Raw genomic sequence first — 24138 nt, 5'->3', positions numbered from 1 at the left:
CTTGGAATGTGCCAGCCCATCTGAAGATACCCATAACACCACAGCCCCATTTCTACCAATACACAGAACATTGTACATTGTTGGCACCCACTCATGCCTGCATGTTCTGCAGTCCATCTTCTGATTATAATCACAAGTCAAAGTCCCTCCACCAGTGCCATAAATCATTTTTAAATGCAACTTACTTCTGATAAGTTCTACATACAAATTATTATTTTGGATCCACAGGAAAAAGATAGATTAATTAATTACTCATCAGACTATCCAGTAAATTATGTCTAAGCATTTCTATTAAGGAAAGCATTTAAAAGAAGGCAAAGTCGGACTAGCATGTCTTACTTTCAAAGACACTTGACTGGAAGAGACTTCAGATGTAGTGTCAGAGCAAAATTTGAATGTGCATCACTTATATATTTTATATATTATACACATATATATTATAACTAAAAGACATACATAGATATAAATACCAAGAGCTGATACATACCTCATGGGCATGTCTTTTATGACCTCTGACCTGCAGGGTATAAAAAGCTGCTATCAGGAGAAATAAGCTTCACCTTCTTACTTAGAGGGAAAGTCTGGCTAAAACATGGAACATCAGCATCCCTGGACTTTAGGGTTATAAATACACTTGTACAAAGGGATTCATTGGTGCATTTCTGCTCCTAAAATCGATTCAATGCTTGGTACAGAAGACTTTACAGAGCCAAGACAGTGGTTTTGTGCAAGTGCACTGCTGCCCTCTTCCGGGTCAGATCCGATTCGCTCCCGTCCTTAAAACACCCAGCAGACCCTCAAGGGGAGCCGCACCTCCAAGACCATCAGGACCGCTTTGGGAACTCGAGATTTAAACTAGACAGAGTAAAAAAGTGAAACACAAACACATACGGAATAAATACAGGAAGTTACTGATCTTTATTCAAACTGAATTGTGATAATTCGTCACCTTAATTCCTTAAATTCTACAGCAGTTTGTTCCTTAGTTTAGATGGAAGAATTTTTTCCTAGTATCCACCAAAAGGGTTGTCAAGCATTAGGACAAGCTGCAAAAGCAGTGGAGTCATCATTCCTGGAGATATTTAAAATACATGCAGATATGGCACTTGGGGACGTGGTGTAGTGGCAGACCTGGTGTTTGGTTAGTGGTGGGATTTGATCATCCAAAAGGTCTTTTCTAATCTAACTGATTTTATGACCTAATGCCAGAGAATCCAAAAGTTATTTACTGCATTAACAGCAGAGCCTGTGGGACAACAGGCTATTCTGAAAACTAAGATAAAACAGCAAACAGCAACTTTCACAGAAGCTTGGACACTATTGTTGCAGAACTGCTGCAGCTCATAATGTAGAGTAAGCACAAAGTTACACAGACTCTTAAATTGCTTTGATTTCAGCAGTATTAGAACAAATACAAATTTTCCTGTTAGGAAGAATCCTATTTTTGATTACCCTGCATAAACCCCAGGTAATCCATGGGCCCAGGTAATCCATGGCCCTTTCCACTCAGCAAAGTTTAATGAGCTGTCTTACAGAAGCTGAGCTTTAACAGGCAGAACACAGGTTTAACTCCCAGAAATAATGAGACAAAATACACAGCTTAAGCCTCAGCAAAAGAAGAGCTTAGACAAGCTAATTTTAATTTTGAGATGCAACTGCTAAGAATGAACACAGGCTCAGACCCTGCAGTTCATCTGAAAGGCAACTCATTAAACTGTAATAATCCTAAACCTACATTCAAACCTCAAGGTCTAATGTTATTGATAAAATTCGGTCTTTACCGAATGTTTGAACATAATTTACAAATACATCTCAATCAACTCAATAAGCATAATCTGAACATATGTATTTAATCAACTACAGGGGTATAAACCCAGTCCCTCAGATCAAGGAAGTAGAAAATCAGCCAAGGTGAACGGTGGCAGAGTGCATTCCTCAGGGCAGGATGGCCTGGGCCAGTTCATGAACCAGCCTGGGATGAGCAGCATTAACTTGTTCCCAGCAAGAGCACAGCAATTCCACAAAGGCAGAGTGGAAACAACAGATCACAAAGCAGCTCTCAAACTGCTCACACTTCTGGCCATAAGCCTCATGGAAGCTGGCACTGCTGCACAGCTGTAGGACATCCTACAGCTCCAACCTGAGTGTAGCCTGCAAAACAGACTCTGCACTGGGAAGCCCTCAGCTGAGGAGTGGTATATCCAGCTTTTAGCAACATGCCTCGAGGAAAGATCCGTTCTCCATCAAAGGGGTCCAAAAAAGGAAACAAGAATCATCAAAGCTAAAGGTTGCCACCTATCATATCCTAGTGGAATGGTATTCCTGAGGCAGTCTTCAATCTATAGAAAATTTTTCAAAAAGGACATATTTTTCACATTTCAAATATGGAATACAGCAGCAGAGAGCAAGGTAACAAACTGTTTTCTGTATCTACAGAAGGAAGAAGGAATAGCAGTGATGTTTTTAATCATCAGGAAACCTTTCTGTGAGATTAAATAATAAATACTAAAATAAAATAATCAGAATAAATCAAACTAAAAGCCTTTAGGAAGAGGTTAGACAAACTATTGCTAGGAACAATGTGTGGGTGAATGTGTGCATTTTACTTGTATATTTTATTTCAATGCATATATGGAAAACCAGTGATCTCTGAAATATCTTCCAGTTTATTAACTTTCATAGTAAGTACCTGCAATACAAATGAGAAAACAAATAATTTAATACACTTCTTCCTCAATGGTAACTATTTCAGTCACAGGAATCCCTCAGCTTATAAATAGCATATATTGGTCACAGAACCTTGAATATTGCTCACTGGGCACCAGAAATTAAACAGATGAAACAAAGCTAATGAACAAAGCAGAGTATAACAGTACTTGCAACACATTAGACATTCTGGACTATTACCCACCATCCAGGAAACATCATGAAGAAACCACTCCCTAGAAACAGGTGGATGGATGTACCAGCATCAAATTTGCATTTGATCAAGTACCAACACCATATAAACCATCATTTTGTGTCCAGTAAACAGCAGCGATAGTTTTAGCACCAGTTGACTTTTTGTACACACTTTTCTCCTGTTACTGCATTAAAATTCAAAATTATTGTGAAAGCTAAAGATCACTATCACGAAACCACTATGAGAAACAGACCTAACCAACAAAACATGCCTTAGAATTAGACCGTGTTGGTGCTCTGACTTATAAAGAAATAAAGCTCACAAACTGTATATGCAAGCCACAGGTGATTTCTTCAGCTGTTTCTATCCTTAAGTGAATACTTTCCAAGACTATTTAACTCTATGCATTTTGAACTTAAAATACAGATCATGTTAGTGAGAAACAAAAAATCCTATCTCCCAAAAATTACTCTCCTGCCAAATAAGACAGCAAATTTGTGCGAAGTCTAAACACCAAAAGTAGCAAAACGCCATTGCCTATTTTCCCAGTACTGGCATTTTTATTTCAGTTATTAAAGCAACCAAAAAACCCTCACATCTTTTTGAAAGCAAAAAGGCTAAACTATTATTTTTCCACAATTATTTTAAGTATAGCTTTTGTTTGTTTGTTTTAACCTTAATCATTCATTAAGTTAACAAACTCTTACAACTCTGGTTACGACTTTCTTTAAAGTCCTAGATGCTAACCAAGCAGGAAGGGGAATGCTATTCAAAACCTGCTTAAGGAGACCTTTAACAAACGATTAAGGAGAGGAGGAGTTCATTGCTCTGGCTGCCAGGGGACGGTGCTCACACACACCCTGCTGTGCTCGGAGCTGTTACCGACCGCTGCAGCCCGAGCTCTTCCGCCCACCTTGTACCTCAACACTGCCCATCACCAGAAGGCTCAAAATAAGAAAAAAAATTAAGCACCAAGGGGCCTCAGCCGGGAGAGTCACTTTCAAGACGTTATCGCTTCTGAATTCTTGATAAATTCAGAGCGGTTGTAACAGCCTCTACCTGCCCACAGCCAAATGATGGCTTTGAGGGAGCCAGCAACGTAAGAGAAGAGGAGATACCCTTTCGGTGTCCCCTCAAAGCACGCCATCTCCCAGCAAACCCCAGGCTACCTCTGCCCTACGTTGCTTCCCTACCGTGCTAAGCGACCCCATCCGCCCCGTGTTCGTCTCTGCCGAGCTAAGAGCCCCTTCCAGCCCACACCCTCCATGCCCTCAGCGCCGCACCCCGCGCCATCCGCCCGCCCTCAGCCCGGCCCCGCCCCCGCGCGGCGCACGCGCCGGCCAGACCTTCTGCGGTTGGACGGGGGAGCTGTCCGTCAAGCGGCGGGCGCGGTTGAGCGCCAATGAGCGGCATCCTTGGGGGCGTGGGCGGGGCGCTGACTGCAGCGCGGACGCGGCGGGGCCGGCGTGGGCCCGGCGCGGTGAGGGACGGGCGGGCTCAGGGGGGCGGTGGGGGACGCTCGGTCATCATTGACCTTCTGCCTCTGGGGTTTCGGCTTCAGCGCTGCGGGGTGAGCCGCGGAGCTGGTCCGAGACTAGTGGGGAAGTCAACAGGCGTAGGAGACCGTCTGTGCTGCGGGCTGTCGGCCGGCCTGGTCGTTACAGGTTGAAACTGTTCGAAAAGAGGCCGCATTAAGAGACTTGTCTTGAGTGCTGCGCCGTTCCAGGCAAGCAGGGCTGAGATATGTGTGCATGTTTGCTTTAAGAGGAGAAATGCGGAGGAGCTACCGTCGAGGCAAGGAGAGGCGTGGGTGGAGCAGTCACAAGCGCAGCCACCAGCCCCACCGGCACTGGAGACCCGGTCACAGCAACCGCGCCCAAAGGCAAGTACAGGCAGCTTGTGCCTAAGTGGGCTAAGCGATGGGTCCTATGCCTAATTGAATGTGCAGAATGGTGACTTTCGAGAACCGAGAGGGTGGCCACCTGAAGGTCTAGTAGACGGTACTTCTGGTATATCTGTCATCCCTACTGGGAGTGGAATTGTGCTGATTTCTGGAAGTTTATTGTGTGTTCACAACCGTACACTGATTTTTTAAACTGAGATGCGGTTCCATGAGCCAGTCCTTTCAGCTATGCATTATCCATAAATCCTTCATTAATATGCAAAGATAGTTCAGGGAAGAAAAATATAATTACTTAATACTACCTGCCTGTTTATTCTAAGCTTGAGTGTGGTGTAAAATCTGTCATTGAAGGATCTTCCTGAATGTTTGAAAGCATGGTAAGTAATGTGGTAATGTCACATCTAACAGTTGAGGAAAATGAAACAAGGTCTCAGGAATAATCCCTACCTTGAAAACTGATCCTTTCAGAAAACGTGTTTTATATTTTATAACCTACACTTGCCTATAATTGAGCTGTTTTTATGGTTGCTTTTTCATTCCCCTGTTCTTTCCTTAGTGCCTCTTGCAGGACTAAAAGAGGCTAATGCTTTGCTTTAATATACTAAGCTTTTAAAAAAAAAAACAAAAAAACCTGTTTTTAGGAAAAGAGACACACTTATGAGTTGCCACACTAATTGTACTTGTGTAAGAAAACTTGTGTTAGAAATGCAAATGGATACTGTTTCAGTGAGCAGAATTAGAAGAGTTTTCTTACAGAGCTTTAAAGTTAAGTGCTTGGGTGTGATCTGGGGTGGTTTTTCCTGGTGTACCTGTTGTGTCCTTTAACTGTTTTCAGAGTTGTATAATCAAACCACAGCAGAGCTGGTAGTAGAAATAGAGTTTCTTTGTCGTTTTCTTTTCAATAAATTATGGCTCTTGCAAAACAGCTTCACCTACTGCTTTTAAGATTACATGTAATAAGACCTGTCTTAAAAAGTGAGAATTTTACAGGTGCTTCAGAAAACATCCTAGTGGAAATTTGCTCATGAGTACTGAATATGCTCATGTATATTAGTTCAAAAAGAGGAAAGCTGCAGTTACCCCATGTCATGTTTATTAGAAAAGCAGAGGCTTTTCTTGGAATTTTCATTAAACTTTTGTTTATTTTGCATGTTTTTAAACCTCATTAGTGAAATTCTTGTTGTGGAGAGAATGGCAAAACATTTCTGACCTGACATCAGTGTTTTACCTACACTGTCTCTCGTTTAGTGCTGTGAAGACTTTCATGCTTTCAGGAGTAGGCTGTTTGTTTAATGTACAATCACCCAGTTAATCTCTTGCTAAAAAAAGTTAGAGGCACTTGCAGAATCAACAGCAACCTCTAATGTATTAGCAAGTAATTTAAGGCTGTTATCAGTAATGTTCTTGAAAAATTTTTAAGCTGAATATTTTTTCACTGTTTTATTTTCATAGTTTAATATATGGTGATATGGAGAAAATGCTGTCAGAGCACTGCATAGTGGTACTCCATTGATGTCAGTAACAATCTGTTTTCTAGTCTCTTTATGGGAAAGATGTGTCGAGCAATTGTGAGCCTGTCTTGAAAGCAATGCTGTTTTTTTTAGTCTGGAACAAGAAGAGCCACAAACCCCTGTGAATGCAGGTCCCAGCAGCAATGAGGATCCTTCTTCATCCAGTTCAATGCAGAACTCTGTAGCACCAGGTAAGAGATGGTGTTTATAGGTCAAAAGTCAGTTCCTATATGCTGATTGTATGAAAAAAGTAGTAGTAGCTGCATTAATAATCTGGTGTGACAGGAACCATACAAACAGTAAAGTTTGTGGAGAAGAGTAACATCAAGTGATACAAAAAGTAAGGATCTGGAGAACAGAGCCAAATGACTTTCAGGCCCACAAGTGCTTCTCATTTTTGAAAACTTGCATGCTTAGTCAAGCTGATATAAACTGAAAAAATGCAATTTTTTTCCCTCCAGAAATGCTCCTTTAGGAAGAAAATGAACTACTAAGGAAGCAAATGAAATAAGAGAGTATATAAAAAATTATAGCTTGTGTTCAGTTACTCAGTCTTTTGAAAGGCACAACAATCCACCACTTTGTGGGATGTCTGTTGTGTGGTGTCTCTTTATGCCTTCAGTGTACTTTGTAGTCTGTAATAAAGAGACTCTGGCTAAATACTTGTTCATTTACAACAAAAGATGAAGTAGCAGTGCTGTTGAGAAAGATGTCCTGTTTACATTCTGGTTTCCTGACTCATTAAACAATGCTAGCAAAAACTAAGCCAGTGTGAACTTACATTTCTGTACATCAGGAGAGTGCTGGAACAACACTTGAGTTTAAAAAAGATGGTTTTTGTATATCACTGTTTTGTGTTGCGAACATGCTAGGAGATGTATCCTGCAAGACATTTATTCCTGTGTAGTTACTGTGTAACTACTAAATGTAGTGTGCTTTTATAAACTTTACTGATTCATTGACTAACTTCTTATTTTTACTGACCTGAAAAAGTCTTGGTCAGTTGTAGCTAATCTGAAACCTAAAAGATGCAGACAAGGAGCTGAATGGTAAGCAGCTGCAAAAAGAGGATACTTAAAATGAAATTTCTGGTAGCAAATAAAGTTTTAAATAAAAACTCTTGAAATGAAATGTTAACAATTGCCTCTGAATAAATTTCTTTGTCTTGAGACAATCTGTCAAAGTATTTTAAATGTCAAGTATTTTACTTGTCTGCCTCTGCATTCACACAGACAGTGAAGCACTAAAATTGAGTGTTTCTCATCCCAATTTATCTTTGGAAGTAGCTAAATGTACTCTTGATTTTATCTAAATCTCTCCTATGTGCTGAAGAAAAAGTGTCTTTTTCTGGGAAGTGAATCACTTTATTTGAGTTTATTTGATACCTCGTTGTCATTTTTTTTGCTGTCCTTCCAAGTCTTTTAACTAAGAATGTCCCCTCATGATTTATTTATGAAGAAAGACCATTTTTGTTCTGCCACAAAACCTTTCTTTTGTGCTTTTCTGATTGGTCTGAATTTCCTCTTGGTCAGTGGTGACGTGCCTTCTGTAGCTGTGTAAGAGCAGTGCATTTGAACACTACAAATAACCTCGTTTTTTCTCCTGTAATTTGCTCGTCTGTTCCCACTCTGTGTATCATGCTTGGGATGTGCTGGGAGCTAGAGCTTTGGGTCTCACAACTCTCACATTCACAGGAAGACATGGAATATCAAAGAGCAATAAACAAACTTAGTTATCCATCTGATTTTGCCACTTTTTCTCCCCCGTGTCTCCCCCACTGAAGAACTGCCAGGATTTTATTATGACCCAGAAAAGAACCGCTATTTTCGCCTACTGCCTGGACATAATAACCACAACCCACTCACCAAGGACAGCATTCAGCACAAGGCAATGGAGTGCAAAAGACTGAGACTCTTAGAAGAGGAAGAAAAACAGCATCAGGTATGTTTTGAAAAAGATTGCATTTAGGCTTTATTGTACTCTGGCCCAGGACAGATTGTAAATGAAAGTCTTCAAGTTCAGACAATTCAATTTCTTTTTCTGCTAAGAATGAAGTCCTTGAAGCCTTTTGTTTGGCTCTTCCACAAAGGAATGAAGTCAAGTCATTACAAACAAAAAAATCTATAAAGACAAAGGAACTGTGCTTGGAATGGCAGTTGTCCAACAGTTACACTTGAGTCAGGGTATTGGATGCCAGGTTTCAAGTTCCTGCCTTGAATTGGCAAAGCGGGGTCTTGATTTAAAGTTTTTTGCATTTTTAATAAATTTATTTATGATATTCCTGGACCTTGAAGAAACAATACTAATCATAGTTGGTGGAAAGATTTTTGTTGAAGAACTTTTTTGGACAGTTAAAATCAAGGCAAGTCTTATGTTTATGTCTGAAAAGCCTGTGTGCTGTTCTGTATAAAGTGTTACAGTGAAATTAATGCTGATGCTGCATGTTTGTAATGTGGGTAAAATATCTAACAAGGATGCTTTTTCATTACTTGAAAAACATGTCTTATAACTTTACAAATAACAGCTCAGCTTAGATGCTATCATTTGGAAGAAGTGAACAGTGTTCTTTTTCTTAAGCAATGAAGTTCTCCAACTAGGTCTTCCGTGTAAAGAACATTTTGACTCTCAAACACTTGTTTTGTCTGACCATTACCAAAAAGATTTCTTACTCCATAATTCTGCTAAATACTCTAACCCTTGGTCTCCTCAGAAGGTGTTTGCTTTAAATTCTAAAGGGTTGGTAAATCATGGAATGGAGTCACAGAATGACTTGGGTTCCAAAGGACCTTAAAGATCATCTAGTACCAGTGGGGGCAATGGAAATGGAATGGAAAAGCAGTTTAGTACAACAGTAAGACTGCATGTTTAATATCAGTCTCATTGTGATAAAAGATTTTGCCGTATAAGAAGAATTTGAGGTGTTGTCATGAAACCAGAAGGTGATTTTAGACCTCCAGCTGATTATGTAGAGTGAAGACAATGGCTGTTGGGGTTTCATATTTTTTCTCTAGGTTCTGTATTTACAGAAGCACTCCACATCTCACAGGAGTATATTCTTGTCTACTTACCGTAGTAGATCAGGGAGATGGTGTGAAATGTGTTTTATATGTTCTGAAAATTTTAATGTGTGTAGGCTAGAAGAAAAAGTTCCCTAAACATCCCAAACATCAAAGACCCACAGCCGTATTTGAATCTTAAACAAGTAAGTAACTGAGTACAGTTCCATGTTACTCTCTTCCAGAAAACAACAAGGGCTGGACTGAACTCGTCTGTGCTGTTACAGAAAAGGCAGCTGGGTTTGCTCAGCCCCACAAGTTATTGCAGGTACAGTGATTTGATTTGTCTTCTGTTTGCAGTGCCAAGTTCTGCTGTTAGTGCAACTGCTTCTGTCAGGTTTTCTTGCATTTCTTACTGTTTCATTGGGATGAGGAGGAACATATTACTTAAAGTCAGGAAAAAGTTTATATTCTGTAATAATCAGATTACTAAAATGATGAGAATTCAAATGAGGAAGTTGTTTCCCAATTTTACTTCAAAAGAAGTTCATTTTATGTATGTATATTGATAGGCTGTTTTGTCACATTGTACTTTATTAGTATAGCACAGCTTTTTTAGGATAAGTCCTTTCAACAGCCATGACCATTCCTTTGCACCCCATCAGAACAGCAGAAGGCAAATTAAGTCAGTGACTTGCTGTTCTAAACTAAAGATGTGCTGGGGTTCAAAATAGTGGGATGAAATTCCATGCATGTGGAAGATGCACATGTTCATAGGTTATACAAGTTAAATTTCAGCATGCTAGTTATTCAGGCATTTTCTCTTCAGTGATTGAGAAGCATTCTATATCCTGGCCAGAATTCTTTTCATATGCATTAAATTTAGGCTTACCTGAATTCTCCTCTCTTCAACACCCTCACACTCCTACCTGCTTCTGCAGGCTAGTCCATGAACTAAAAGTGAACTGCATGCAGAGGAGGAAGATAGAAATTCACAGTCCAGATTCCTCAGTTGCTGGAACCAACAATTTTAAAATCATTGTGGTATGTATGAGAAATTATAAGTCTTTAAGATAAAGAGAGCCTGTCTTCAGTGAAAATTCAGGCTCTTGTAATCAAATCAGACAGGTCAAATGTAGCTTTTAAAGATATGTTATTCCTTCTCTGTCAGTTCTTAAAATCTATGCTCAGTAACTGTAACAGGTAGGGAGAGGCTGTTCTTTCCTACAAAAGAAAATTATAAAAAGGGTTGGATATGAAAGCATTTTTTGTTTGCTGTTTTTTGTTTTTTTTTAATTTGATCAACATGTTCTTTTGGAAGTAAGTAGGAGTTGAGTGGATCATTATTGTGGGGCTGGGAGGAGGAGTGGAGAAGATCAAGAGGAAGAGGAAAAAAAATAAAAGAGGAGAATTTTGGGAGTGGCAAAGCCTGTGGTTCAGAGAATCTAAGTAAACATCAGTAATCACTTTACATTTCATGATCTTTCATAGACTATATAGGAAGCTCTCCAGGACCAGCTCCTGGCCTTGTAAACAAAGCACTGCATAGATAGCTGAAGCCAGAAGGGACTCAGAAACAGTGTAAGTGTATAGAATTGTTAACATTGGAAAGATCATTTATTGTAAGCCAAGGACTGAATCCTTTTCTTATCCCCGTTTTTTCTCTGCATGCATTTAAAAGGAGTTGGCCATTGATTTTAGAGGTGAATGGAAAGCAGATGGTGTTAAAGGGATCAGAATTAATGTGTTGTTTCATTTTAGACTTAATGCAACTCCTCAGGCTGTTTTTCCTGTAAGTTTCCAGTGAGTGTGACTGGTAAGCTTTTATTTTACAGGCAGATGTTGCTTGTGAACGAATATTCACTGTGAACGATGTAGAGCATGGAGGATGTAAATATGGTATCATCAATCTCAGCGGTTTGGGGAAGGAGTCTCTCACTGTGGAGATGTATGACAACCTCTACTTCACAAACCGCAAAGTACTGCTTTCTGTTCCTCCTTCCTTTGGTGGCTGCTTTCTCAGAACACTGTTCTTGGGAGGCTCAGGTGGAAGTGCCATGAGGGTTGGGGAAGGGGCTAGGAGAAGAGAATGGAAGAATCTAGAGATGTGAAACTTGGGTAAATGCAGAACCACAGTAAACCTGAAAGTGCTCAGTACCAGTAATAGTTGTCAGCAATGTTACACTACAGCTGGAATGGAGGACTACATAGAAGTACCAGCTTCCAAGGATAGTGATTACTTTAGACTTCGACTGTAGCTAGCAAAACGGAAGTTTGGCTATCAAAACTACCAAGATTTGCATGCTTCTTTCTTAAAAATCATTTTGGGAAACTGTGTTTATCCTTAAAGTTTTCCCTTAAACTGTGTTTATCCTCCTTTAAATATGAGGCGTATTTAAAACAGGTTTTCATGATTTCTTCATGTTCAGGTTCTTTCAGGGATGGTCTCTTGAATAAGATGTACTTGGTGCCTTAGTCTGTGTTTGGTCAGACTTCTTAATGCTGTTCTGTTGTTATGAGCATGAAGCTGAAATGCTTGTGCCCCATTACTGAGTTATTTAGTGGGCTGAGGAGCTGTGCCCAGTGCCTAATTTTATGTCATTTTTGCATGGAAATAATCTTTCCTTAATTGAATTACAGATCACAAAAATAGTATGTCTTCTTCTCTCTGAAGGTGAACTCTGTGTGCTGGGCATCACTGACTCATCCAGATTCTCATGTTTTATATCCTTTAAAAAAAAAATAATCAGAATTGTCATTCAGGTTTTACAAGTCTGCATCATGCTTCACAGGAAAACTAATTTAAGTAATACCTCTTCTGTAGTTCCCCCAGAAGATAAGTTTTCTGGAAAACAGCAGAAGTAAAGAAAATCGAAATATGTTGGAATTTCTGAGGCAGATGTATGGTTCTGTTACAGATATATGTAGAATTGTTCCCATGTTAATGGTAAATGAAAGACCATGTTTTCTGCCATGGAGAATTCCCACTTCATTAACAGTGTATATAAATGCCATATCCAAAATGATCTGATGTTTGGAAATTGACTGAGGCAAAAGAACAGGAGCAGAGGGTAAAGGCAACAGCCTTTTTCTGAAGAGAACCTTTTTGAAAGTGGGATGGTTCATTTGTGTTTAAAAACATCCCTGTACTAGTAGGGGTGAGAGGAGAATGGGAGCAATTCAGTAGCATCACCTGCAACTTTCAGAGCATGGTCTGCAGGTCTGACTTGAAGAGTCAGATAGATACAGTAGAGGAAGCAGTAATGAACAGTGCAGAGCCCAGAAGAGTAGGGGAAAAAACTGAATTCTGCCATAGGAGATGGCAGACAACGGGTGTGTTATAAAGTGCCAAAAGAAATTACACAGAAAAGTATGGAATGGCCTGTGTGAAAAGCCAGGCAACTCTAGACCAGCCTGTCAGGGGCAGGAGCTCACCAGGTGTGCACACAGCTGGGCATGTGTTCAGGATCACTTGGTTTGGTGGGTTTGTGTGTTCCCCTAGTTGAGTTACAGATTTACCCCACTGAACTTGAAATGCAGCTTTTAAGTTCTATTTGTACCTAGTATAGTCTTCATAAAATATTTAAGGGTAATCTAAAGTGAATTTTCCTTGCCTCCCATTTTTCCAATTTACCTCCATAAAAAATAGATCTATATTAATGCAGTGTCATCAACATGAAAAAGTGAGAATGATCTATATAGGCCATGCTTATTTTTTATTTTTCCTATCACTAGTAAGATACAACAGTATTGTCTTTCTCATAGTGAAAATACACAAGCAAGAATTTGAGTTCTTTCTAGCTCATTCCTATGAAAGTGAAGTGTCACAGGTTAGTTGTAAACTGTAAAGCACATCAGAGGTCTCGAGGAAAAGTGTTGTGAGCTGTAGCTGTGTCAGGGCATCTTGCTTTTCCCATTTATAAATATTAGGCAGCCTGTTCTATTCCACAGAACAATCAGTTTTCCTTAACTCACTTCAGCAAGCTATGTCTCATGGGAATTGCAGAAACACCAGGCTGTGCCAGTCTGCTTCCAGCATCATTGTTCAGCAGCACTAACCCAGGTAGGGTGTTTCTGTTGGATTTTTGTCTCCAAGTTTTGTAGCAATTATATGAAAAGAGCACAAAGGAAAGGTTATTTTAGCATTCTTTTTCAGGTGTTGGTGAGACTGTTGTATTCCTGTAAGACTAAAACAGCTTAAAAAGTGAAATGATGATGAAAGAATTTGAGACTTAATTAACAAGCAGTATTCAGAGCTCTAGTTTATTTTTAGCTGCTGCAGTACTTGACTTTGGCAGGAGAACAACTCACTTGTAAAGTAAACACTTGAGATTTTTCACAAGAAGCTTGGCCTGTAATTAATATGCAAAGACTGCACACAGCAAATACTCACATTTCCTTATAGAATGCCCAGAGTCACTGCAGAATCCCTTCTCATAGCAGCTGCTCAGGAATGCTCAGTGCATAAATCAGAGGTGTAAAGCTTGTAAATATTTCAGCCCAGAGCTCCTTGTACAAGCTCCAGCTCCAGTTGTATGGAAACTTGACTGACAGGGAGAGTACCACGTCCTAAGTCTGGCTGTAGCTGATCTATTCTGTTGAATGTTCTTGGGGGCAGGACTTAATTAATTGGACCTTCTTGATAGACGTTAGAACCATGCTTCTTCAAGTCACAGAGTGCAGTGCTCTAATCTGGCTTCCATTCAAACATGATCAGTTACATTTATACAGAGGAAATCTGTGATAGGTAAGAGTAATGGACTAATTTAAAAAATTTAATGTCTTACTATATATGCAGCCATTAAATAAATTTGCATAGAGTCAGCATGAACTTGAATGAAGTCACTGAGGGTGGATGGCTACTAAGCCAGCACACCCAGTTGCTCTGTGAAAGATTTTAAGCCCTTCACCATAATTAGCTGCTGTAAGTTCCACCAAAGTCTTCTTGTCTAGTATATCCTATTGACTGTTCAGGTATTTCCAGATTTGATTTCCTTCACTCTCCTAAAGAGGTGGTTTATGGGAGCCTTGCTGAGTAGATGCCAGGAGAAAAGTTGTACTTAGCCTGTCTAAAACTATGTTATCCATCCATTCTTGTCCATGTCACCTGTGCTACATGACAGATGTATGTGTGACGTGCCATGAAGGAAGTGAAAACTAAGGATGTAGTCTGCTAATTGGCATAAATTCTGTGCAGGGGCTGTATGAGTAAGAGTCAAATCTAGGGTTTTATTACTTAATCATTTTTTTAAATAAGCAGGCATAGTACAGATTAGGCTGTGGCTAATCCATAGTTTATAAAGTAAATGTTTTGTATTTCTAGCCCACTCATCTTTTAAAAATGGCTTACTCAGTGCTATAAGGCAAGTGTTACTTTTCTCTTTCCTGCCATGGTGAGCCCTCTGACTACTGAATAAATTTCACAGTCTCTCAATATCATCTATTAACACAGACTGTAGGAGTCCCACTTACAGTCATGAACTTCAGTTTCTGTTTCCTGTCTCTTGAGTACCAAAAGGACGCTAATTGGGTAACCCTTCCTCTGCTTCAGACTGAAATGTGGCAATCTAAGAACCTTTCTGAGTTACCATCCTGTCCTAACATTCATGAACACTTCATGTGTTGCTCCTGTGTTCTAGGAGATCGACCTGGAATGCTGTGCAGTTTCAAGATATCCACTGCCTGGTCCTGTGCTTGGTGCCTGAATCCCCAAGCAGACAACTGCTTTAGCACAGGTGATCTATCTGCAAGGCTAGCAACCCCCTCTGTCTCAGTAGGAAAGACTTCCATTCATCTCCCAGCTGCTACACAAATTACAGCCAAACTAATATCATGTCTTCCCTAGGCCTGACACGACGAGTTCTTGTGACCAATGTAGTGACAGGGCATCGTCAGACATTTGGAACCAGTAGTGATGTGCTGGCACAGCAGTTTGCCACGCAGGTAGGGAGAACCAGACACCATTTTTTCAGAGCACTTCCTCATTGGTGGGCTCTTTATTCTGTTTGGGGCAGGATTCCTCATGCTGTACATAAGGTTGTGATGACAGCTGCTGTTGGGTGGCTGTTCCACAGCAGAGTTGATGGGGTCTGATGCTCACACACAATTGAATAGCAACAAAAATATTACCTGATTTCAAACTGTGGCAACAGGGGTAATTTTTGTTAAGATTACAGAGGTAAAAAGACAAGGAAATACAAAGAGCACAGTAATAACATGTAAAATTGTTTTGGTTTTGGCAAATAGCCTCATTCTAGTAACACTCAGTGTATTGCCTCCATCAAGAAGGAGAAAGTCGCTATAAAATATGAATGGACTTGTTCACAAAGAATTAGGATGATAAAATATGAGGAATATGAGAATTCCAGTTTCTGTTTTGCTGTTATGTTAGATTGAGTTCCTACTTACCTAGGGAAACCTTTACAACTAAAGTAAATAGCTGAGGTTTGAATGGAGCTTAATGAATTTGCTAAAAAATGCTGCAGTGTGTAATTAAAATTCTGCTTCTTAATGCATCTGTTAAAATAATTTGACAACTAGACTGTAGAGCTCAAAAGCATGACAGAGGCTCTGTCTGTGTAACTTGTAAGACCCTGGCAGATGTTACACTGTATGCTCCTTTCTCTGGGATTCTCCCAGACCCCAGTGCTGTACAATGGCTGCCGTTCGGGTGAGATTTTCAGCATTGACGTGCGCCAACGTAACCGCAAGGGGCAGAGCTGGAAAGCAATTCGTCTCTTCCATGGCTCAGCAGTTACATCTATTCACCTTATGGAGGCTGAACATTATCTGATGGCAGCAGATATGGCTGGAAAGGTATGCTTTTGTTGTGTTTTGGATATTCTGTTCCTTTCAGTATCTGGGAATTTACAGGTACTTATCCCACTCCCAAAGACAGACGTCTACTCTTAGAATGTAGTATGGAACTGGGTGGTAGTTCCATTTATGGGTCTTCTTCCAGAGCCCATTATTTGTCACAGAATGGTTTGGGTTGGATGGAAGCTTAAATATCATCTGGTTCCAGCCCCTTGTCATAGGCAGGGACACCTTCCGTTAGACCTTCATCCAACCTGGCCTTGAACATTTCCAGGGATGGGCCATCCACAACTTCTCTGGGCAACTTGTTTTAGTCACTCACCACCTTCACATTAAAGAGCTTCCTAATATTTAATCTGAACGGACCCTTCTCAGTTTAAAGCCATTCCCCCTTTTGTCCTATCACTACATATCTTTATAAATTGACCCTCTCTGGCTCTCTTGTAGCCTCCTTCAGGAGGAGGCTGCTTTTGCAGGCTGAATTCTCTCAGCCTGTCTCCACAGGAGAGGTCGTCTAGCCCTCCAGTCATCTTCATGGCCCTCCTCTGGGCATGCTCCAACACATCCATCCAACCTTTGGGTGCTCTCTGCTTTAATATATCCTCTCTCAAACAATTTCTTCAACTTGCAGATAAAACTGTGGGACCTGAGAACAGTGAAGTGTGTGAAACAGTACAAAGGTCACCACAATGAATATGCTCTTCTCCCTTTGCATGTCAATGAGGAGGAAGGACTTCTTATAGCAGGTAGGTTGACTTTTTCCCCCCTCTATTTGTATAGTGTATGGTAGTGATTTTCTTAAGCCTGAGGGGTGTTTCTTAGGTACAGCTGTTAGAAGCTGTAAATCTGTAAATTCTTTGAAATTCAGAAAAAATTTAGTCTTAAACATACTGTAATATACTATGAAAATTATGTTATGGATGCATACCTACTGTAACCAATCCTGTGAGGTGCTCAGCAGCTTAATCTGCTGTGTCCTGCAAAACTCCTATTATCCTTTCCACAACATGCCTCAAAAGTAGAGCAAAAAACACTTGATTTCAAAATTCAGGGAAACAACATGTAAACAGGAGACTTGGTAGTAACTTTATATAAAGACTGCATATCTTTAGTTGGTGCTTAAGTGGAAAATGTGGTGATGAACTGAAGCATTGGCATGTGAGCCTGACTCCTTGTAAACTGTTTATACCGCTCAGGTTAATTTTGAATACTCCCAGTTACACTCAGATTTTTTATTATGTTATTATATTTTGGGTGGGGGCAGGAAAAGTAGCAATAGATGAAAAAAAAACCTTTATAGTGTAGCCAAGCTTCATAAAGTCACTGTAAAGACAGTGACCTCCTTTCCTTGGATATATCAGTAAGTGGTGGTATAATAAGAATTTTTAATGTGACTGAATTTTTCTCCCTTTTTTTGGCTTAGGAGCTTGATAAAGGGAAAAGCTGATTTACTGTACCTTTAATTACCCAATAGAAAATGTACATTCTTCCCACTCTTGTAGTATTCAATGTAAATTTTTTGTTTTGTAAAGTATGGATAAGCACTTTGCCTCATGTGGGCATAAACATATTCAGAGTGTTTTCTCCATAGACTTTCTGCTTCTGTGGTGATAATCTTGCAGAACCATGTTAAGTCTTTTGTGTAATGTTGGATTTTGCTTTCCTCCCAGTTGGTCAGGATTGCTACACCCGAATCTGGAGTCTCCAAGATACTCATCTGCTTAGAACCATCCCTTCTCCCCACCCGTCATCCAAAGATGCCATTCCTAGTGTGGTGTTTTCTTCAAGACTTGGGGGTAGCCGAGGAGTTCCTGGCTTACTCATGGCTGTCAAACAGGATCTCTACCACTTCTCCTATAACTGACATGTTCTCCTCAGACCTGGTCTACAAAGCTGCCAATCTATATGTGACTTCAGAATCTTTACACCAGTCACCAAGCTGTTCAGTCATTATATGCTGCTGTTGCATCTGCTTTGCTCATCTAATTGTGAACATCCTTCAGGAGTTCAGCAAATCTTGCTGTATACATGCATCTCAGACCTCTTGTAAATAAAAGCTGAACACTGATTAACTGTAGGCAAGATTCAGTCTCTCTGAAATCTAGCTGTAAGCCTGCCAAGCAGGTAACTTTAAGAGCCTCTGTTGTGCTAGCTGAATGTGCTGTTTGGTCACCTAATCTTTAGCTGTGGTCACATCTGTCTCAAGAAGCAGGCTGGCCCAGCAGAGTGAAGCAGCTGATGTTGAGAAGCTGAACACACTGTAAGTGTTCTGGGGCAGTTTGGAGTAGCTTTGGTTGGGGTTCCTGCAACTGCCACTGCTCCACTTTGGAAGCAGTTGGTTGGAAGCAACCATGCTCCATGGTTGGAAACAGTTCAAGGAACAGCTGTTTTCCTTACCCCTGCTGTCAGTCCCTTTTGCTGGGTCATACTAAACTTTGTGCCTTTCAGACAATGGTAGCATCACTGCCCTGCCGTGATTCCTGTAGAAAGCAGCAGGCGTGGAGTAAAGCCTCTTTTCTGGTCCAGTAGCAAAGCTGAATGCCCTTGTTAATTTATCAGGGTTTCCTAACCAAGTCCACACCCCTGATGTGCAGTTTGGTCAGCGGTGTGCAAGGGCAGGCTTGCTCATGCAGCTGTAGCAGGACAGAAGCCTAGTTGAACAGACCACATCTTTGTGATTTGGAATCACCTGTACAAAGTCAGTATACAGAGGTACAACTGGGCCCTCAGCTGCAAAGCTGTAGTACCAGGTCACAGTAACTGGATACCATATCTGTATTTGAGAACTAATTTCTCTTGTTCTCTCACAACCTTCAGGCCTAAGCAATGTGCTTGCTGTTCCAAGAGACTGTGTTCTCAGGAATTCTTACTCACCAACACATCAGTGTTGTGTGGTGACCTCCTAACCTTTCTTTGTATTTCATTTACCCATAAATCTATACAAAAGACAATAGAGCAGGAAAACTCCTCTTGGGAGCAGTGTCAAAACTTTACAGTGTGATTATATTCTGTCAGAAATAGCTGCTGCAAGGGTAATCAAGATGAATCCCAGCAAATACTCAAAATAGTGTCTTCCTTCTTTGAGTATACATCAAAACCCCCAAATTTTTCTTCTATCCCATTAACAGCCAACTTGTGTTTTCCCATGGGCAGACTGAGCTGATAATTCCTTATAACCATGGTTTCCCTCATACCTCTGGCTTTAGTGTTCCTCTGCAGAGCCTTCTTTCTCACACAAAACGGAGTGGGTGCTGCTCACAGCATAAGTTCTATGCTGTTCCTTCTTTCCACAGACAGTGTTTATGAGACCTAAATGGTAAGCCTTGCAGGCTGTTTCCATTCCCTCTACTACCCTTTAAAAACCAAGGGACTTAGTTCCTGGTTGCTTTGCTTTTCAATTTGAGAAAATACTCCACAATTTGTCTTGATTGGTTATGTTAATTTTTGACATTTTCTGTTGCATACACAATGATAAATGCACACAGCAAAACTTTGAAAAACATTTGCATTGTCTTAGTTAATTATGCATACTACAACTAAGCATCTGTTCAGAAAACAGAAGTGTAGTTAACCCCATCCCACTGCAAAGTCTTAATATTACATCTGATAATCAATTCAGTTGCAACATACTATATATTGATCTTCTTGCTAGTAAATGCGTGGTTCAAGCATTTTCCTACAAATAGTATGTTTCAAACAGTAACCTACAAAGATCATGAACTCCCTTAAAGCAGAATTAATTCCAAAATTTAAATTAGAATTTAGACTCTTTCAGTGCTCTTAACTCCAGTAATTCTGGTTCTGCAAGAACAGTACCACGCAACAATTATGTCCAGTTACTGTGGGAAACACAAACTAAGAATTGTGGTTGAAAAGCATCTTACATAACTGCAGATAGTTTCATCTCTGTGTTCCTTTGAGGGAAAATTCATACAACAAAAGAAAATAATTTCCTTTCTGTTGTTTCCAGGAACCAAGTGCACACACATCCCTTGCAAACCCATTCACCCAACTAGTGCTTTTGCAGCCAACACTTCTAATTAAGCCTGCAAAAGCACTAAAAAAGGAGAGGGCAAGCAGGGCAAAAAGAGAGACAATTTGGCTTCAGTGACAAACAGCAAGCAGTTTACAGGCAGCAGCTAAAGTATATTAAATCATCTCTTTCATCACACAGCAACAGTGGGGCCCTAAGGCAGTTTGAAAGGAACTGCAACACTCTTCCTGTCTGCTACAGTATGAAAACATTGTATTTCTTTCCCTCTGTGTCTCAGCAAGGACTGAACTAGCGGGAAACTTCAGAAAGCCCAGCGCTGTGCTCCAAGCCAGGTTGCAGCATCCCTCACCCAGCAGACACCATTTCCTTGGTTCCCCGAAGCATGGCACAGCCTACCCAGCTCTCACTGGTGAAACTGCCAGTGCCTCCCATCAACACCACTCTGTCAGAAGCCACAGTCTCACCCTCCCTCTGTTCCATGTCCCCTGCTGCTATCAGTCATCTCTCAACCCTGATTAATAAAGCTCTTTACACATAAACCCCTTTAGGACCTGAAGACAGGTAGAAAAACTTCAATTTTAACTTGAAATTTCTAAAGCAAGGAGGAAATTTGCTTCTGGGTCTTTTGTGGTGATGTTGGTCACATCTTTCTGTTGGTCCCAACTTACTGCAGTACGTGCATGCACGGTCATTTCTCCTCTATTATCCTGATGAATATCGAAACTAAGAGGTTAAAAAAATTATATTTACTAGTCACCAATCCACACTAGCATTTTTGCATTTTTAAGTTTAAGGGGGACCTATTCTAGCAGGACTAGAAAACAATGCATTTGTTATGAGAAAGGGAGCATTCAAACCCAACTATGTGCATAGTCTCAAGGTATCCCCTTACTGAAGCTGCTTTCAGGAAAGTTACAATCTAGCAGTGGAGAATTCAGCTTTGGTCCCCAAACCTTCAGTCACTAGTGGCTGCTTGCAAACACTATATGTCCTACATATACTGTGAGCTGAATCCAGCAGTCAACACCGACCCAAAGTACTTTCTAGACAGGGGTTTTGGGGTGAGGGCCTGGGGGCTGAGAGATGCATGACCCAACTGTTAAAAGCACTTTACAAATCAGTGTAATACTTCAAAAATGGAAGCCAAGGCACAGAATTGATAAATCTATTAAAATATAATCAAGATCACCTGCCTTTTCTTGTTGAAACAACTTCATTCCTATCTGTTGGTATCATGGTATCTGTGAAGCACTTTGATGCCATCCTGACAAGTCATCATCTGCATTATCACCATCAGACATAGGCACCTGCTTCTCTCCAGTGCTGCTGAAAAATTGCCTTTTAAGCAGAAACAGAAATATTTAACCAGCTTTTCAGAACATTAGAAGTCAGTATGTTTCAAAATCTCTGGCATTCTTGAAATTAGAACTATTAGAACTTCTGTAATGCCACAATTAAAAATCTCCTACATAAGGACTTCCATATATATATATATATATATATATATATATATATCACTGGTATATTTTTTTTGCTTGAGTTACATCCAACAAAAAGAAAGTTAAAAACCTGAATGCATTTTAATTTTGGCTTGAAATAACTAACTAGCTGCCACTCTACTTTAGCTTTGTCTTTGTCACATCATACTGTTGATTTTGAAAGTCCTCATAGCAAATTTTTATTTATTTTGGCATAGGCATGATTTCATTTTTGATGTACCTGCACTACAAACAAATACATTTTATGACATAATATATGTACTGTTACTGACAGAATATATATGTCAACATTTCTTTGCCATGAAAGAGTGCCCAACTAAAGTACAGGAGGGGATGAAATCTGGATGACAGAAAGCAGACAGTTCTACCACTAGGCCAAATCACTCTCTGTTCTCAAATTACTGGCAGGCAGACATATTTGTTGGTGCCAAATTATATTACAGCCATCAGCAATAATTAAATGCAAGGACAATGCTACAATACATGGCATTACAGTGACTGACAATGGCAGTTGACAAATGAAACATGAAAACGATGAGAGGCTGCCAAAATTTAATTATATTAATATTTAAATGTAATTGGGCTGGTTATGCTGAAAGCAAAAATATGGACCACAAAGTCTGTAGAACCAGGTGGGGAAGCCAGAGTCCTGCAATGTTAAAGCCCAAGCTTCCAAACCAAAAGGGGCATTTGTAAATGTCTCAGCACAGTCATAGCAGACACCTGGCATAAATGCAAGGCAGAACTAACTTAAGGATGGTGTTTATTTCCATAAATGAACTCTTGTTAACATCAAAAGCTAGCAAGGGTTGTCTTGTCTTCCAGAACACTACCAAAGGTCTTATTCCCAAGGGAAACGGACAGGAATGTATAGGATACCTTGGCCAGTTTGAGCCTGTGCAACTTCACCTGCAAGGCACTGGGCAGAACGAATGAACAGGAAAACCAGTGCAGGCGGTGGAAGTGGGGGAGGGAAGGGAATGAAGGACAAAGCAGTTTTCTTGTGCAAGTAAGTCCAGCTTAGAGCCTGTTCCTGCCCTGACAACAGCTACATGTTGTAGCCATGCTGTTCCGCCATCTGTCCCCTGGCTGCAAGTCTCAGGTGCAACATGCACCTGTGTCACATTTAAGCCAAGAATGGCCTACAGGGAGTCTAAGTTAAAGTGTTGACATCTATATGAAGCTTACATATATCTGCTTCACAGAATGACAGGGAAACCCACATCATCTACCTGAAGATGAATCTTCATGCTGAATTGCCATTTGTACCCATAATAGAAATAAATCCATCAGAATAGATCAATCAACAAGTCTAGACTTGTTTTGTGGTGCTTTGGATAAGGAATTCAGTTTTTCACTGGCACACATCTTTGCACATTGGCTAGTTCATATGATTGTTATTTTACTCAGTGTTTTCCATAGCATTTCCTAATTGGAAGAGGTGCAGATGCTGCTCGATCTGACATAATAATCAATAATCAATCTATCTGACAATTTTTCTGACAAGAGAATTACATCAGTCAACATCAATCTAACTCAGAACAGGCTTTTATCATGTCACATATCAGACCAATTGAGACCAATTAATTGTCCTACCAAGTAAGCATGGCAATTTTAACTGCTAAAATATTAACATTACAGTGAACTTCAGTTGACCTAAGGGACACATTATCATCTTGACCGACTACAACTTCATGGTAATTTCTTTTCAGTGTAACACATGAAGTGATGATCTTCTAGAAATTTCCTGAAAAACAGTCTCCTTCTATCTTTGCCCTTGTCAATACAGAAGACTTGTTTACATGGGAGTTGCATTACTGTCTCATGGTGCTATTATGGAACTCAGAATTTGTGCTCTTGCATAGCTCCAGCTATGTTGCTGTGAACTTTTGACAGGTTCTTCAAAAACTCACTCTTGGTTGGGGCTACCCATAACACAAAGCATCTCTCCCAATAGTTCAGGAACAGAACTCTCACAGGTTTCTATTAGGTCAAACCCCAAACACAACAGTCTCTCATGATGCTTTAGGGATATTTTTTTCCCCCCAGGATTTCCATTTCCTTCATGTTTTCTGTAGAGCCTTCTGTCCACAGACATCTCTTAGGGCTCTTTTGATAATTGAATCCTAACATGTTAACACTGAATAGCATTGGCTCTGCTAACACCTATTCCCTTTCAATAGCTAAGCTATTTAATAACCATATTCTATACTGTGTACTCACAGCATCAAACAGGAGCAGAAAAAATAAGGGCTATTCTGTACAGGAAACAGCAGGGACCTTAAACCTTAGATTTTTTTTTTTTCATTTTGAAAAACAAAGATCCCAAATACACCTCTCAGCATTCTCCAGAAAGAGTTACACCAAACCTGCTGCAGTTCAAGCACCACGTAAGACTTTGTTTTGTAGAAAAACATCACAGAAGATTCAAGTCCTTAATCTATCAAGAAGAATGGACTCTGATACTGACAGGTTGCTAAGTTACTAAGACCATATATATATTAAAAATGTTTATAC

General features: G+C 40.1%; 1 protein-coding gene across 2 annotated transcripts; it reads left to right on the top strand.

Annotated features, from left to right (window-relative positions):
* Positions 1–4361: 4361 nt before the first annotated feature.
* DCAF4 (DDB1 and CUL4 associated factor 4) lies at positions 4362–18205 on the top strand. Of its 2 annotated transcripts, XM_059473579.1 has the most exons (14): positions 4362–4382; positions 4668–4784; positions 6410–6507; positions 8100–8257; positions 9558–9640; positions 10254–10356; positions 11148–11291; positions 11987–12036; positions 13296–13375; positions 14952–15047; positions 15158–15255; positions 15952–16128; positions 16760–16874; positions 17799–18205. In XM_059473579.1, the coding sequence occupies exons 2-14, from the start codon at positions 4675–4677 to the stop codon at positions 17990–17992; spliced, it is 1506 nt and encodes a 501-aa protein (XP_059329562.1). In that variant the 5' UTR covers positions 4362–4382; positions 4668–4674; the 3' UTR covers positions 17993–18205. The 2 variants fall into 2 exon arrangements, with proteins under 2 accessions (XP_059329562.1, XP_059329561.1); XM_059473578.1 differs by lacking the exon at positions 4362–4382 and having other exon boundaries at positions 4447–4784.
* Positions 18206–24138: the final 5933 nt, after the last annotated feature.

This window comes from Ammospiza nelsoni, chromosome 6 (assembly GCF_027579445.1).
Source record: "Ammospiza nelsoni isolate bAmmNel1 chromosome 6, bAmmNel1.pri, whole genome shotgun sequence".
NCBI classification, from domain to species: Eukaryota; Metazoa; Chordata; class Aves; order Passeriformes; family Passerellidae; genus Ammospiza; species Ammospiza nelsoni.
This window is presented reverse-complemented; position numbering and strand designations above follow the sequence as displayed.

What these genes read in the sequence shown, in the direction of transcription:
- DCAF4 (XM_059473578.1), top strand. Translation starts at nt 4,654, where the DNA reads ATGTTTGCTTTAAGAGGAGAAATGCGGAGGAGCTACCGTCGAGGCAAG. An exon ending in AGACAACTGCTTTAGCACAG is followed by an intron (nt 15,048 to 15,157) that starts GTGATCTATCTG and finishes TGTCTTCCCTAG; the next exon opens with GCCTGACACGACGAGTTCTT. An exon ending in CAGCAGATATGGCTGGAAAG is followed by an intron (nt 16,129 to 16,759) that starts GTATGCTTTTGT and finishes TTCAACTTGCAG; the next exon opens with ATAAAACTGTGGGACCTGAG.